At 37.8% G+C, this 16,470-nt stretch overlaps 1 protein-coding gene across 4 annotated transcripts in view; it reads left to right on the plus strand.

Moving 5' to 3' along the window:
• ASTN2 (astrotactin 2) overlaps positions 1-16,470 on the plus strand; it is a 7,150,955-nt gene that overhangs the window by 3,284,824 nt on the left and 3,849,661 nt on the right. For all 4 annotated transcript variants that reach the window (XM_044057934.1, XM_044057931.1, XM_044057932.1 and 1 more), the window contains one exon: positions 7,485-7,569. In XM_044057934.1, coding sequence (XP_043913869.1) covers positions 7,485-7,569 — 85 coding nt within the window. The remainder of the gene's footprint in view (positions 1-7,484; positions 7,570-16,470) is intronic.

Here is a 16,470-nt window from a genome sequence, read left to right on the forward strand (position 1 = left end):
GTTTGGATGCCTTTAAGAATTTTCTTTATCATGTGATCTAGTTCGACTGTGGAGTGTTTAACTGAATCAATTCTTGTTTAACATTCTGAAGAAGTTCTGGTACTCTATGTTGCTAAAAGTGCTGAATAAAGTTTCCATTTATTGTACTATGATAGCCAGCACAGTTTTGCTTTGGAGTTTGTATATTGGTTGTGGCCGGCCTTTGCAGTCTCATTTGTTTACCCAACTATAACAAAGCCAGTTTGTATTTCCAGGGTAACAGCTGTGAACTGTAATGAAATCATAAATTACTGACCTATAATGAAGTTAGCTGAATTTGTAAAATATAGTTTAAGTGAAGATCACACATTTTCAGTTGAACCCAAATGCGAAAAACTCCAACCAGTATGAAATTGCAAGAGACAGTACAAAGTTAGAGAAAGAGCTAGATTGTGGCTTAGATTTAACACGTACAAAGATAAACTAGTAATCCACAGGAAGTGGCACAAACTTCTAAGACAACCTTGAATATGGAAAACGACACACCTAGTCAAGTAAAAGACATGTTTATTGTTAAAATACGTTAAGTGCTTTCATTCCCTGTTTCCGGAACTTCATCAGAACTAAAATACATTAAAGACTACCATAATTAAATATTTCAAATTACCATCACATAATCACTGCTAAACCAATTTACTTGTTACTCCCCTGTACACAGTCATTCAGTAATCAGTGCTTAACCCTTACACATTCAAGTATTTTACTTTTAAAATTGAATTGATTGAAAGAGTATTATTCAGCCCTAAATAACTTGTAGCTAGATTTAACATGCCATGTGTGTCATTTTCATATTCATTGAGAAGTACCAAATAAGTCCACTTGTGGTATCTTGAATTGTTGGCTTTGTAATTGCTGCTCCTTTTGAAAGGTTAAACTCAACGAGTTTGTACTATACAAGTCTGTTGTTGAAGTTATGAACCAAACCTGAACAGTCTGGAGACAAAGCCAATCACATACAGGAATGCAGAGACTATGGTAATAGATTGACACTTGTGCAAATTTCAGCGATTGCCATTAGAGTTCAGTACTAGTTAATACTAGTTAGTAGTGGTTCTTGGGTATTTCAGAGATTGCCATTAGAGTTCAGTACTAGTTAGTTTTCCCAGGATTTGTGGAATGGGTTTTTCTTAACGAGCTGGACCAACTTGTAGATATCCATTACAACACTACTGTGGTGGGCATCAACCAGGCATTAGACTAGGGCTGTTATTTACTTCTGCACATAATTGTCATCAGTCCCAGATTTTGCCAGTATTTCTGTTTTGTTCCTTATAGCGTTTGTTCTTTTCTTGCATAACATTAAGGAATTCTATTTGCTAAATATTGACATTTGAATGGCAGAGTTCATATCCTTTAGAAAAATGCTCGCTAATGTCAATCCTCTTATTCAAGCAAATTTCAAAGTATAACACAGCACAAGAACAATAAACTAGTAAAACACAAAGGAAACGAACAAAGTAGCTGGAGACCTTCCAACAAACCAATATTTATTGTTAGCGCTTTCGTTTAGACAAATTTCCAAACTTCTTCAGACAACTTATCCCAAAACGCAAGAGTGTTAAATATGGATACTAATTAAATTTCAATTTTTCAGCAAATTAAGTCCTTAAAGTTATATGTACCTAAGATATAGATACAAAAATTCCGAATCTCAAAACCATGTAAATATCACATTTAAAAAATACTCTAAATCAACAAGTATAAGTAAAATGTATACATAAAAATAAAAGTAAATATAAATACAATAGAACTATAAACACATACCCTAAAAAAACCCAATCTAATAAGTCATATTTGGGAAATAAGCTAAGAAACAGATACAAATATATATATATATATATATATATATATATATATATATATATATATATATATATATATATATATACCAAAACTAATAGGTTTTAATAATAAGATAGAAAACATGATTCTACCTATTTAGTGCTTTTAACTTCAAAATACACATGACTGAAGCATATTCATTAAGCCCAGGAGAAATCTGGGCAAAAGTACGAATTTGCCGTAGTAGTAGCTCATTTTCCGCAAGCCTAAGCTGCTAGGGGCCCCCTCTAATGCTGTATTTTTCTTGATGTAAAATGTTAAAAAAGAAATTTGTGTGGGGTGATCTAAGATATGCCTGGCAAGTGCATTAAGTGTGTTGCCTTTATTAATGTGATAAAGATGTTTGTAAATTCTTTGTCTTAAAGACCTCTCTGTTTTCCCAATGTAAAATGATTGACACAATTGGCATAATGCCACATAAACTATTGGTTTTGATTCATAGTTATATTTTGAATTTACTTGATATTTTTGGCCTCTAATAAGGAAGGCTTGACCAGTATGAATGTGTTGGCACTGATTAAAGTGTCCACATTTAAGCATCCCCTTGTTAGTATTTTTAACTACTTTATTTTGTAGATCAACAAGGTTCTTTAAATTTGGCCCTTGTCTATAAGATATATGCAGAGACTGATCAAATTTTTTATTAATATGTGTGTCTTCCAAGACAAGAGTCCAGTTTTTCTGTATTATATTTGAAACCAAACTAGCATCTATGGAATATGCGGTAATAAATGTAGGACCAGTGAATTTCAAAGTATGTAAAAGTAATATTTAAACTGTCTTCCTCATTTCTGGACATTTTGTCCTGCATTTTTTTTGGCTCTGTCCCAGACTCTTGTGCGGAGTCTCAGAGGTATGCCTCAGCTATTGAAATAAGCCTACAGAATATCCCCACCTCCTTTCTGAGAAAGTCACTTCAAGAGATTCTCTGGTCTCATCTGAGAAAATCATTATCCATCTGTTCCACCAGATGTGTGCCCAATGCTCCCCTCAGTAGGAAATTGATACAGAATAGTCCTTATCACTTCTCTCTTCTCTTGCAGGAGCACAACTTGCTAATCAAATTCTAGTTGTCTGAGAGATATGGTCAGAGCTTGATTCATCTGCAACAATTCATCTAGCTGGAAGACACATTGTTGATTGACCAATGTCTGTTGTTATCATTTTTCATTAACTATATTGTCAGATATTTGTCCAGGTTGAAACATAAGATATATTTTGAGATCATATGATCATTATTAATAATAATATTAATAATAATAATAATTTTGTCTAAAGTGCAAAACCTTTGAAAAATATGTTCTTTTTCCTGAAAAAAAAAACATTTCTATGAAGTTTTATGGCAATGCTTTTAACATAGCTATCCCATGAGTGAAATTTCTTTAAATTCTTAAAGCATGCTGCATTGTGTTTGTGTGTGTATGTTTAAAGAGTAAGGAGCAAGTTTAGGCAATATGCCATATAAAATGTTTATAAAGATCTAGTAATACGTCAGAAAGATAACTTAGTGAAAATCATATTTGAAAGACTGCTAAGAGATTTCCCTTTTTATATGGAAAAAACAACTGCATGTAACAGTCATTTAGACGCACACATGCACACAAAAAGCCAGTACAGATTGTGAAGAAATTAAGGAGCAGTGATTTATTCTTAAGGTTCTTCAGCTTAAGTAATGTATAAGCTGTGAACAAAGTTTAAGGTTATACAAGAAAATTCAAATTTAAAGAAATTCTTCATGACATTATCTCATTTAGAAAGATCAAAACGCTTTATGGGATCAATAAAAACAGAGCAACACAATCATAATGTCATATTTGTGAAACTGAGCATGTTGGTGACTCATCTATATACCATTTAAATGCAATATTGCTGAAAATGTAAAGGTTTGCTCACCGATAATTGAGATTATTTTAGATGCTATTAACTGTTTGAAGCTGATTGGCAAGAATATGAGGGCTTGCTACAGTCAAAAAGTGCTTAGTCTTGGCTACCTTTTTAGCTGGAATGCACATAAAAGCATGGTTATATTAAGAATATATGATACAGAGAATATCAAACCACACATCAACAGAAAAAAGTCAATATTTTTATCTATCAAACTTTACATATACACCTACCTGCCATAATGTAAGCACTTACCTGATTCTCGTTTATAAAAATAAGATGGAGACACTGGCATTTTGTGTTTCAACTTTTCTTGTATCAAAAAAGTGACACACACATGATTTAGCAAGGACAGCCTATCACACATGACCAGAGAAACACACGCACATGCTAAGCCACTTCCTTGACTGCTTACATTTCAAATGTCTTATTGTGGTCAAATGAATGAAAATATACATACATTGCAGGGCGGTGGAGGAGATGTACTGTTTCATAATGTACCTCTCAGCTAAACAGCTATGATTTTGTTCATGATTAATCCCTTGAAAAATGTTTTATCTTGTATAAGTAAATGTAACAGTTAGTTTCCTACTACTAATTGTTCAAAAAAAAAAAACGATATTGGTACAAAACTTCTTTATAAGTGGATTTGGTTAATATTTAAAAATTGCCTTAGCAAAGAAGTTGAAAAGTACATGCATGCGCACACATACATACATATATATATATATATATATATATATATATATATATATATATATATATATACACACACACACACACACACACACAATCACATTACTTTTGCTTTACTTCCACACACACTCTAAATATGGCTTTTTAAGCTATGGTTAATGAAAGGAAAGGAAAACAGCAAGTCCTTGTAAACTGTACTGCAGTTACTTTACAGAATATCTGCTTTAATTTTATTTACTTTTTTTTATACTTTCTCTTCTTTGTAAATGTAAACAAGATAGTGGTTCACAGTGGCTTAATATGCTGCCATGAAGCTATGGAATTTGCACAATTGCTCTTTATACTTAAATATCCCAATGTAGAATGTCAGTTATCCAATAGGATGTTCTCTGTCAGATTCCCCAATTTTCTAAGTATTAATAGAGAAATGTAAATGATTTTTATTGTTTACATGTTCCCTGTTTACCCCTTGCCTATATTTTGTAAATGCAGCTTTTGTCACCTGCCTAAATGGCAGTAGTTCTTTTTCCTTTATATTCCAAAAAGCATTTTTCTTTCGGTACTTACATATCATCGCAACCAGATATTCACGGTTGCGATTTTCGCTTACTTCGGTAGAAACAGGGCCATGAAACACTGGAAAGTGGTGTTCAGGCTCTATATTGGTGGAGGATAACTTCGGATTACCTTCGGAAACAGAAACAGTGGAGAAAACCCTCTTCCTATTTTTTGCATGCGTGTTGCACACTTGAAATGTCATGCCTGCTGTTGATGTGATGAACGGATTGTATTCACTGTGTGGAAGGAATCCTTCAGAGAAGGCAAACACAGAAGTGATGGTTTTGGTGACCTTTATTTTTTTGACAATTTGCGAATACAACAATGGTTAAAAGTAAGCAAGTGTAGCTAAAACAATTGCTCAGTGCCTGTGTTTGATTTCTCTGAAGAATTCCTTCTACAAGTTAAAAAAAATACAAGTGAGAGTATGATAGCAGCCACGAAAACTGTAGCGTGCATGTGTAATGCAAAAAACAGGAATTGGGTTTTCTCCACTGTTTCTGTCCCCGAAGGTAATCCGAAGACATACGAGTCTGATTACCACCTTACAGTAAATGTAAACATTTTTGGCAGTACTACACATTTACGAAGACAGTCTCAATTGTTTCATGCACTCCTATCTGTGCTGGTATGCGCATTTCACAACCGAGAAAATCTGGTTGCGATAATACGCAAGTACCTTTCTTTCTTGTTATTGTCTTTGACATTGTGACCAAAAAGGGTTTCTTAGCCAGTCCGCTTGCAAAGTTAATGAAAAAAATTAAACTTTCATTGAAATCTGTAGTAACTTATTCATTTTCTAAGCTAGAAAGATGGAATGTAAAAGTAATGATACGTATGAATGAATGATGCTGCCACAATAAGACCATTTGGCATCTGATTACTTGTATGGGAGATGTTCTTTATTCCTTCAGGACATAGATAGTTACTCTAACAAAAAATAAAATTGTGGTCTTTTAAGGGCCATTAGAGATCTGATGATTTGCCGGAATTTATACAAGTTATTTACAGTAAGATGCAACAAAAGGATTGTGTGTGTACAGACCTGCAAAGAAAAGGCATAGTAATAATAGTCCACGTCAACTAAGCTTGGGCACGCTGGGCACATGATGGTGCTGTTGTGGAGGAACTGGAGAAAGGAAACATGACTCATTGTGGTTGGATGGGTTGAGATATTAGGAAATATTACTTTATCAAAAGGGTGGTAACATCTTGCCATTGTCTACAAAATTAACTGTTCAACTGTGCCTCTCTGGATTGGTTTAAAACTAACTCAGATAGGTGGTACAATGTATAAAATAGCATAGAGATGCAGAAGGGTAGGATAGATCCCTAAAACTAACTGTCCAGAACAGGTGCACTTTCAAAATATACCTTCTCATATTTTCACCTGTTTTACACTGTATCCTGCCAACAGGCATGTTCACTTGTGGCAATGCATTGCAATCCTCTGCTTGAAATCCATTCATTGGTACAGTTGAAAAATTTAATTTCTTTAACACTTTGGCATCTCATCAATTTTTTTTTCTGATTTTTTTATGTCATTTCTAATAAATATACGTCTCTAATCAAAAAAGGTGTCTGAGATTTCTCCAAGACAAATGATGCACATACTCATGAATGCATTTTCAACTTGTAATTATGAATTCTATATTCCATTCAAGGTGGACTGCAGTCTCCTTTTATAGCAGGGTCAATACAGGCAGCATTTTCTCCCCATTATACAGAAGACGAGAACATTTTAAATTTCATGTCATCGGAATACATTACGAAAGAGGGTTCACATCATTCCTCACTGACAACTCGTTATGTCTTTTGCTTACCATTGTGAACCACTGCCCTTCTAAGTGAAATGGCCCGGTTTGTTGCTGTACATTGTCAGCTGCACAGAATGAATTAACCTATAAGCAATCTTGTTAGGTACAGAAATGATGTTGACAGAATTCTAGAGTCGAGACACTCAGCTGGGTTCTAACTTAATTAGCTGAACTTTAATTCTTCTCACATAATCTTCATTGCCCTGTCCTTCAGATTCATTCAACAGCATTATCATGATAGCCATCTAATGTGAGTATTTTACCGACTGTCTGATCTTAATCTCTCTGTCTTACAAGTCTTCATTTAAAAATCAAATCTGTCCAGTGCAAGTCTGTTATCACTTTCCAGGAGTAATAAAAGCCTTTTAAAGGTGCCCCTTTTTCTCAAGGTCTGTAGAACCATAAAATAAATTTAAGATGAATTGAAATGTAAATGAAATAGAGTTTTGAAGCTAAAGAACTTTATTTGCCCGCTGGAGCCATAAAAGTGTTTTGGGAGTAATGATAGCTGTGCTAAGCAAGTGTGCAATGAAATGATTATTGGCCAGTGCATGCATGTGATGGATGAAGAGGAAAGCTGATAAGGACAGCTCTAATTTATTCTCTGCTCAGACAAATGAATATTCCTCTCTGTGTCCTTTTTTTCAGGTGACTGCAGCTGCTATGAAGGCTACTCCCCTGATCCTCTTCATAAACATCTGTGTGTGCGGACTGAATGGGGACAAAATGAAGGGTGAGTTAAAACATGAGGTTAATTTCCTTACCCCCTCATTATAAACTGGTACATTTTACTAACTAATAAACTGTGAATTGTACAGTACTCAGTGCATTTTTTTTATTTAAACAAATGTCTGAAGCAGCATCTCGCTTTCTGCAGATAATGAGGTGCTCTGGCTAAAACTCATGAATTTTACTTGACGTAAATAATTTGTATAGAGATGAGATGACTCTGTCACTGCTTTATTGATTATCATAATTATACATGCTGAATGAGCTCCAGAGTGATGTTTGTCAATGGTACAAGCTTTAAATTTTTTCCTATAATGATTGGAAGTAGGTAAATTGTTACTGCAGACAAGATCAAAAGCTCATTAAATATAAGAAAAGTCAGTGTTACTAACAAATAAGAGTAATCATAGTTATAGATAGCTGCTGTATTGTAAAAACACTATAGATGTTTGACTAGTGGTAATAATACCAACAGTAGTAACACTGATTCACACCCACAGTTGTGAAAATACTTTAAGAAATTTGCTTAGAAGTGCAACACAGATTTTAATGGGAGAGAGAAACGTGTTTATTTAGTCAGATTACCTGCTTCTGGATATTTATTTATTTATTTATTTTCAGTTTGATTACCGGGGAAGTCCACTGGGCCAAGAAGTGCCCATTTTCAGTGGAGGCCCGGGGAGAAAAGCTCCACAAGCAGTTGTCAATACAATAGGTTACACAATGTAAAAGGTAAAATACAAGAGACACATTTTTACAGACAGGGAAAATCACATGCATAATATACATCGTAGACCGCGCAATATGGCAAAAGAAAAATTTTTTTTTTTTTTTTTGTCTTTCAATGGCAATACAGAATTTACAGTATTTATATATTTAGAGTCAAGTGTAAGTCAACACGAGTATAGAGAGCTTAGAGAGGGAAATCTCTAGAGTTTATATAGGGTGAAAGTAAAGACATTTTCATTTGGATGATAGGTATAAGTAAAGTTGGGTCTTGAAGGATATATATAAGCTATTTTATTTACATCATTGCACAACACTTAATATAACAGGTGATGTCACACTCCTGTCTGAAACTGCTGCCTGTAAATGCTATTAGAAGAAGTTAGATTTTTCATTGTCAGCTATATGAAATCAATATTTCTTTATACAAATAAAACCTAATAAAGCACAATTTCCATGCATATCTTCCTTTACTTCATATGATACAAGTAACCACTGCATATTTTGACCATGTGAGGTATTGTCAGCTATGGCAGGAGAAGTAGGGCAGTGGATGTGTAACATATGCAGGCCCAGCTAGCTAGAACTTAATAAAGAATTATGTGTTTGAATATCAAACTAATTTGCACAGATACTTGTATTGAAAATGGATTTGTAAAGTTGCCTGTGTTAAAAATGTACCAACAGTGGGTCCTGACTGTACTGTAACTAAATTAAATGTATATATATGTTAACAGAGAATACTGGAAGAGAAGAGGTTATGCTCAGCTCCAGCTATCTTTGGAAAATAGTAAGAAATTAAATTACAGGGCCTAGACCATAAAGATGTTATCTTACAGTCAGTTTTGAATGAAGCCAGAGATGCAATGTCTGTAAGAAGCATGGTTTGATGGTCTCTGTAGGAGGAGTAAAAGTTTGTAATTGTTTTATGACTTTCAGAAGCTGCACCAGATCTGAGCAACGCTTTTGTGTGTACATTATTGACATGTAGGTGGTAAATCCTGGCAGTTTGTAGCAATGGGGGTTGCATGGGAACCAGAAGTCAGATGACCAGATGTTTGCACGGCCAAGTGCGGCAAGTGGTAGCGTACAATTCATATTAATTATGCTCAGCCTATCTAAGCCAGATTTCATGGCTGGTAGAAGTGTTGCTGGCTAGGAAACCATGCAATTGAATGCAGATGCAATTTTGTGAAAGCAGAGCACCTACAGTCTGCAGATTTGACAGAATGCCACAATGATCACCAGGACTTCACCAATAGCTGTCAGTCTGTTAGGGCAACAACAAGTCTGCACAAAGGCCAACATAATGAGGGAAGAAATAACCAGGAACAGGGACATATCTGACATAGGTGCCACATAGAAATGTGTTAGAATGAAACTCCCTCAATCTCTTCAAGCAAGAATTCTGAACAAAGCCATAAATAATGGGGGGGGGGCAAAAGACCAAATATAGGGACAGATTTTTAATATTGCTCTTCAGATTTAGAAAGTGGATAGAATAATAGGTTGTACAGTAGCATGAACTCTCTGAAAAACATGCAGTTTGAAACTTAAATGGCTGTCATCATTTTCTGATTTCACTCCACAATGACATGCCAATGCTTTGACAGAAAACAAAAATATTATGGGGAAAGGTCATAAATATGAGACAAAAACTGGACATTGTGCACAAATCAGGATAGTTGTGAGGTATGCACTCAAATGTATGTAATAGTGACACACAGCAGTCCAGAGATCATCCCAGTGATATGGCAAAAGGCCACAAATTTGATAGGGAAAACATATGCACATCCTGTGAATATCTGGACAGTTGAGAGTTATGAATGCTAAGTATATGGTCTAAACACAGTACAGGATAGTGTATCTGTATTGTTGATTGACACCTCGGTATGGATTTGTCAAATGCCTTCACCTGGTCAAGTTACACAAGATGATACTGTTGTCTTGATGCATTCCCTCAATGACCTCTTTAAGGGCATCTATCAGATGTAACAGACATGATGCAGCATTAGCAACTCACACAGCTCTGTTTTACTTAGTTGAAATATTACTAGCATACATGTGGAAGAGGTCCATGATGACATTTTGGTCTACCTCACAGTCGAGGAGATTCAGGATGTCTCTATACATGCATGCATCAGGTGCTGATCCCTAACTCCCATGGATACATGTTGATGTACATCCTTGACTGGGATCATAGCTCATATGGAGGGAGTGTTGGAGTATGCATTCAACCATATCATGAAGGTGTGTGTGATGAGTCACACTATAGATGATCTGTGATGTTGTCACAGCCCATTTCTTCCATGTGATTGGCCTGGATGAAGGTAAGACAGTGCATACAGTCTATCGTGATCTGGCCTAGGGTTTTGACACAATCTCCAATACAGGTATCATTGATAAACTCTTCCAGCTGGGTAGTAACCTTTACATCAGTTAATGGGTAACCAGTTGGCTCATAAACAGAATACATATTGCAAAAGCTGGTGACTCAACCTGTAGCAGTAGAGCTGTCACAATTGGCAAATCCCAGGGATTTGTGCTTGACCCTTCACTGTTTGGACTCTATTTTGTTGAGAGAACAGGCCAAAGTATATGGCATTTGGCTTAACAAGTTTGCTGATTCTTGTATATTGAGTGCAATCATTGAGTCCACCAATGATGATAAATTACAGGAGTAGCTTACACAGACAACTGAATGGTGGCAAATGTACATGATCTACAAATAAATGCAGAAATGTGTCTTTGTTATGTTGTCTGTCTGAAAAGGGGAATTCCATATTAAGCACAGCATTGACAAGAGTCCTGATGCAAGCACTGGGAGCTCATGTAGATGAGAATCTGAACTTTGACCACCATGTGTCCACACTGGAATAAATGGCCTATGTTGTACCCATCTTAAGTCATGCCATCATATTGAGATCTTAGGATTATATGACAGCACTGTAGTCAAACCTTATTAGAACATAATAGAGTACAATACCCTGTGTTGCATGTACCTTGCCAGGCACATGCAGCAGCTGGAGAGACCACAGGGCTTTCTCAGCAAGATAACACAGGGTTTACAAACCATACCATGAAGTGTGTGGATAGATTAAAAGCCATGTCACTGTGATCTTTATAATATAGTATGAGGTAACTTCTGCCTGGTTTCCAGGCCAGTCTCTGAGCCTGCCCTCATGGGAGTACTGCATAACCAAAAAGCTGATTATAGCTGATGACATCACAGTGTCTGCTGTGGAGAATATGGTAATAGCAGTGTCCCATATGCTGGTATAAAAGTCTCGCTGTAATGTGAAGCAAAAGCTGTTACATACACACACACAGTTGACTGCAATGAGAATGGAGCCCCTACCTAAGTACACAGACTACAGAACGCAGTACTTTATGCAAGCACCACCGCTTAAGTCTGACTTGGAGTGTGTCAGCATTTTATAGCTGATGACATCAGCAGTGTCTGTTGAGGACAATATAACAGTGCCCCACATGGTGGTGTAAAATGCTCTCTGTAATGTCAAGCAACAGCTCACACAACACACGCACTTGCCTAGTTGACTGTAGAGAGAACAGAACCCCTACCTATCTAAATACACAGATGACAGAACACAGTATGTTATGGAAGCACCACAGCACAAGTTTGATTTTTCGAAGAGTGTAGGTGAACATATAGTAGATTACTTCAGCAGGCCATGTGGGAGATCTGGCATAGGCTCAAAGCTTTGTATGTTTATAGGAGACTACTAGCCTAATGGCATTATGGTGTTTAGAAGACAGGCTCTGTGAAAATACAAGTACCCTTTTTGAGCATAGTTGAATGGTCATTGTTTGCAGAGCAATTTTGTGAGCAGCAACAACTGGCCCTATACATGAGGGGCATAAGTACCACCCCAGAAGTGACTTTACAATCACCAAACCAGTTGTCAAGGTTGCTCTTGAACAGGGTCATTGAGGGGAGCACTGCTTCAGACTCAGTGGGAGCCTATTAGAGAGGAGTGTGAGTCATCAGGGGATATATTTGTCTTCTCAGCATATTCTTTTTATGTCATAGGCTAGGTTAAGAACCCTGGGCCCAAGTTATTCTTGTCCACCATGTTTCGCAAATGTCCAGCATTTCCAGTAGTGCAGAGTCTGAGACTGCTCTGTGGAGCAGGCATATGTCACCTTTCAGCAACCTTTGTGATACTGAATACAGTGGCAGATCTTTTCAGTCTTTCCATGTATCTCATGTTTGGAGACCATGGAGTTGTCCAGGCACAACTTTGTGTTTTCTCCAATTGCTGTAGGTGTCTGTTGAGGTACAGACAGAAGGGAGGATTGTACTCTATTAGTGGTCTGTTAGGGGCAGAGTACAGCAGAAGTATGACCACCTTATTCTTGGATGTGATGTCCGTATGTATGATGTGCATAATGTAGAATGTGTGTGTCACCACTATGCACACAGTGAGGAAACTGGTGATTGCTATCAACTTGTGTCACTGCACTGTGTTTGAGCTTAGAGGGGTGCTATGTATATCATAATTAGCAGGGGTACTTCATTGCCAAAGGAGACAATGAGCCATCGTATACTTTAAGGTTCAGTCTGTGAATTTGGCACCAATGATTTTGTAATATGTTACCATCACTGGGGGACTCTATATTACTGGATCAGTTACCAGTCATCTCCAAACTTGCAAACCACAGGCTATCTACCATAGCCTGTGCATCAGTGAAGTAGTTTGAAAACAGTTGGAGGCCCAGCACAGATCCTTGTGGTATTCTAATGATAAGTGGCTAGTGGTGCAGGTGCAGTCCCCAACTTTGAGACTGTGTGTTATGTCACTGAGCTAGTTGCCTATCCCTCTACTACTGTATGTCTTAATTTCCACGTAGAACATCTTCACTATGACACATGAATGAGGATAGTGTCAAAGGCCTTGGATAACTCGACATAGGAACTATGTCCTGTTATCCATCATACAGATGTTTGTAGTCAGTGTCCAAGAAGTCCACAATGTTCAATAAGCAAGATCTACCCTTGACAAAAACAAAATGGGTTGGGTCAAGTTTGTTGAAGGTCACCTATGTCCCTGTGGATATGGTCCATGCTGATTCCTTCCCTAGCCTTACAGATGAGGCTTTTTAGGTGTATCGGTCATAGGTTGGTACTAGGCTATCGGCCCTAGGGCCTATACAAGCCTAGCCATAACAATTCCCTGGATATTTCTTCCCACAGTATTTACTTCCCTGGACCTCTATCTAGCAGGGCGACTGACATGATTCCCAGGGTGAATTTCATATCTCCCATCCAATCATCAAGGTTCCTTTTGAAGAGGGCCAAGGAGGCACTTTGCTTGACATGTATGGGCAGTCTATTCCAGAGTATGGGGAGTCTCTGGGTCAGGAACCTATCCCTCCAGCATGTTTTGTTCATTGTGATGACAAGATTTAGATGCCTGGAGCGTGTGGCTCTGAGGGATTGGGATTTCTTTAAGTGGAGCCATGTCCAACAGCTCAGGGTTTGACATGGCCTTGTATGTTAAGTAGAGATCGCCTCTGAGTAGACAATATGCCACAGAGTATAGCTGGAGTTTTTTTTAGACGGTCAGCATATGGCATCTGCTTTAGGCCTGTGATTCTTTTAGTGAGGTATTTCTGTGGCCTTTCCAGCTGTTGCAGATGTCTTGTGAGGTACAATCCAAATGGGGCATTATACTCTATAATGGGTCTAATGAGGGATGAGTACAGTGGGACAATGACCTCCTTTTTTCTGGATGAAAAGCCCTTAGTGATGAGGTGTGCCACATAGAAGGATTTCCTGACTGTTGTGGCGATGTGGTTATCCAAGGTGAGACCACTGTCCATCTGTGTCCCTAAGTCTCTCATCACACTTTTGATGTTTAGTGTACTGCCACCTATGTGGTAATTCGTGTTTTTTTCCAAAGGGGATAACTATACATTCCTTGGCATTAAGCTTGAGCCCATGACTCTGACACCAGGCATCTGTTTCTGTAAGGCCCTTTTGTAGAGTATCCACATAATTTGGGGATTCAATAATGGCTCCCAGTTTGCAGTCATCTGCGAACTTTGTTAGAGTCCCTTAGTGTTGGCCTGTACATCAGAGAAGTAGATGCCAAGCAAGAGTGGTCCCAGGACTAAACCCTGAGGTACTCCACTTGTCACTTGTCTGGAGCTGGATTTGGAGTCTGCTACTTTTACAGTCTGGGTTCTGTCAGTAAGCTAGTTGGCAACCCATTGCGTGATGTAGGAATTTATGCCCAGCTTAGTAAGTTTATCTATGATTCCAGAGTTTGGGATGGTGTTGAAGGCCTTGGTGAGGTCCAGATAGGCTGTGTGGACTGCCTTACCCTCATCCACAGTTCTGGAGACTGATTCGAAGAAGTCAGTCAGGTTCAGGAGACAAGATCGGCCCTTCACAAACCCAAACTGGGTGGGGTCCAGTGTTTGAAGGTTGCCAATGTCTTTGTTTATAAGTTCCATGATAATGCGTTCCATGCCCTTGCAGATCAGGCTCGTTAGACTGATGAGACAGTAGTTCCCAGGATCCAAGGTGGGTAACCCCTTGTGGAGTGGGATAACTGTAGCTGTGCGACACTCTGGGCAGAAAGCCTGAGGTGAGGCTATGATTAAACATGACACTTCGGTGAGGTGCCAGTTCATTTTGTAGTTCATGTAGTACACAGCCTGGGATGTCATCTAGTCCCATGGATGCTGCATTCGTAGCTTTGGAGAGTCCAGTTTCTACCTGTGTGGCCATCATTACTGGAATTTGGCAATCTTTTGGTATTGAAATGGGCCCTTTAGGGGGTGAGAGGGGGATGAAGTTGGCACTAAATCGATCTGCCAGGATATTGGCAATATCCTTGGGATCAGTATATTTAATGTCATTCTCTTGTAGCTCAGAGCAGATCTGAGCATTGCCATTTAGATTCTTGACATAACTATAGAATGCCTTGTGGTTGTCTTTGGAATCTTTGTCAATTTTATTTTCGTAACTAGCTTTTGAGGATTTTATGAGGGATCTCAGCTTCTTACTGAGGCTGGTGAGGAAGTTTTTTGCATCTTGGGATTTTCCTCTTTTCTGCAACAGTTTCTTCCTTCTGTTGTATAGTTTGTTTATAGCAGGGGACCACCAGATTGGCTTCATTTTTTTGGAGGAGAGCATCTTGGTTCTATTTGGGAATGGCACAATTCATGCACAAGTGGATGTGCTCTTACAGTGTCTTAGTGCAGGATTCTGCAGTCAAACTTTCAGATCCCGTCTGCATAGCTGCTACATGTTTCCAGATTGATGTGCATTGTATAGCACAAAACATTTGATATTATATTTTGTTGTGTGGTTGATGTATATGTGGAAAAGTACTGAGATCCCAGTGCTGGTGGGGGGGGGGGTTGCCAACACATGGATGTATTGTAAATATGTAACATATTGTTAGATATGCAAATGTAAAATAAAAAATAAAATAAAAATAAATAAATAGATAGGACCCTCAGTCTGTAAGGTTTCCACATGTAATTTCATGTCATATACAGGAAATGGACAGTAAACGGCAGTAATACATCATAATATGTACATTTCTATAACAAGGCAAGCAGTGGGTTTGTGTGTCCATTAGCAAAGTGCATACACATGTGAGATACACATGTTTGTGCGTAGCTAAGCAGTGCACAAAGGCGAGCCATATTGCCAAAGTCTGACAGTTAATATTGAATCTTGGAAATACACCGGCTTAACTGACTCTGTGGTGACACATTTTAATGCATTGATACATTCCTTTTTGGACCAGATGGTACAGGGTTCAAATACAGGTTGATGTAATACTTTATAAGCCTTTGTATTACAGAGTGATAATGTTTATGCAAGATGTGTTGCTGTGTGTTGGATTAGCACAGCGGTGTTAAGTGTCATTGCATGGGGGAAACTACACCTGTTTGTCATCACTCACGGTTGGTGTAAGATGCACACCTCCATGCAAACATGGAGCCCAAAAAGTGAAGGGATTCATAGCTACTGCAGCAACTTATATGTGGTGTGAGTAATTTTATTTTTTGAATGGATAAAAGATGTTAGAATGGGGTAGATAGGAACGTAGTTAAATATGGTGCAAGCAGGGTAAAGACCAAAGGGAAAGTAGGACGGGTATGTGCAGGAGGAAGGTAGGAAACAACCATAGCTATC

Source organism: Protopterus annectens, chromosome 16.part0 (genome assembly GCF_019279795.1).
Source record: "Protopterus annectens isolate FY-2018-M chromosome 16.part0, PAN1.0, whole genome shotgun sequence".
NCBI lineage: Eukaryota > Metazoa > Chordata > Ceratodontiformes > Protopteridae > Protopterus > Protopterus annectens.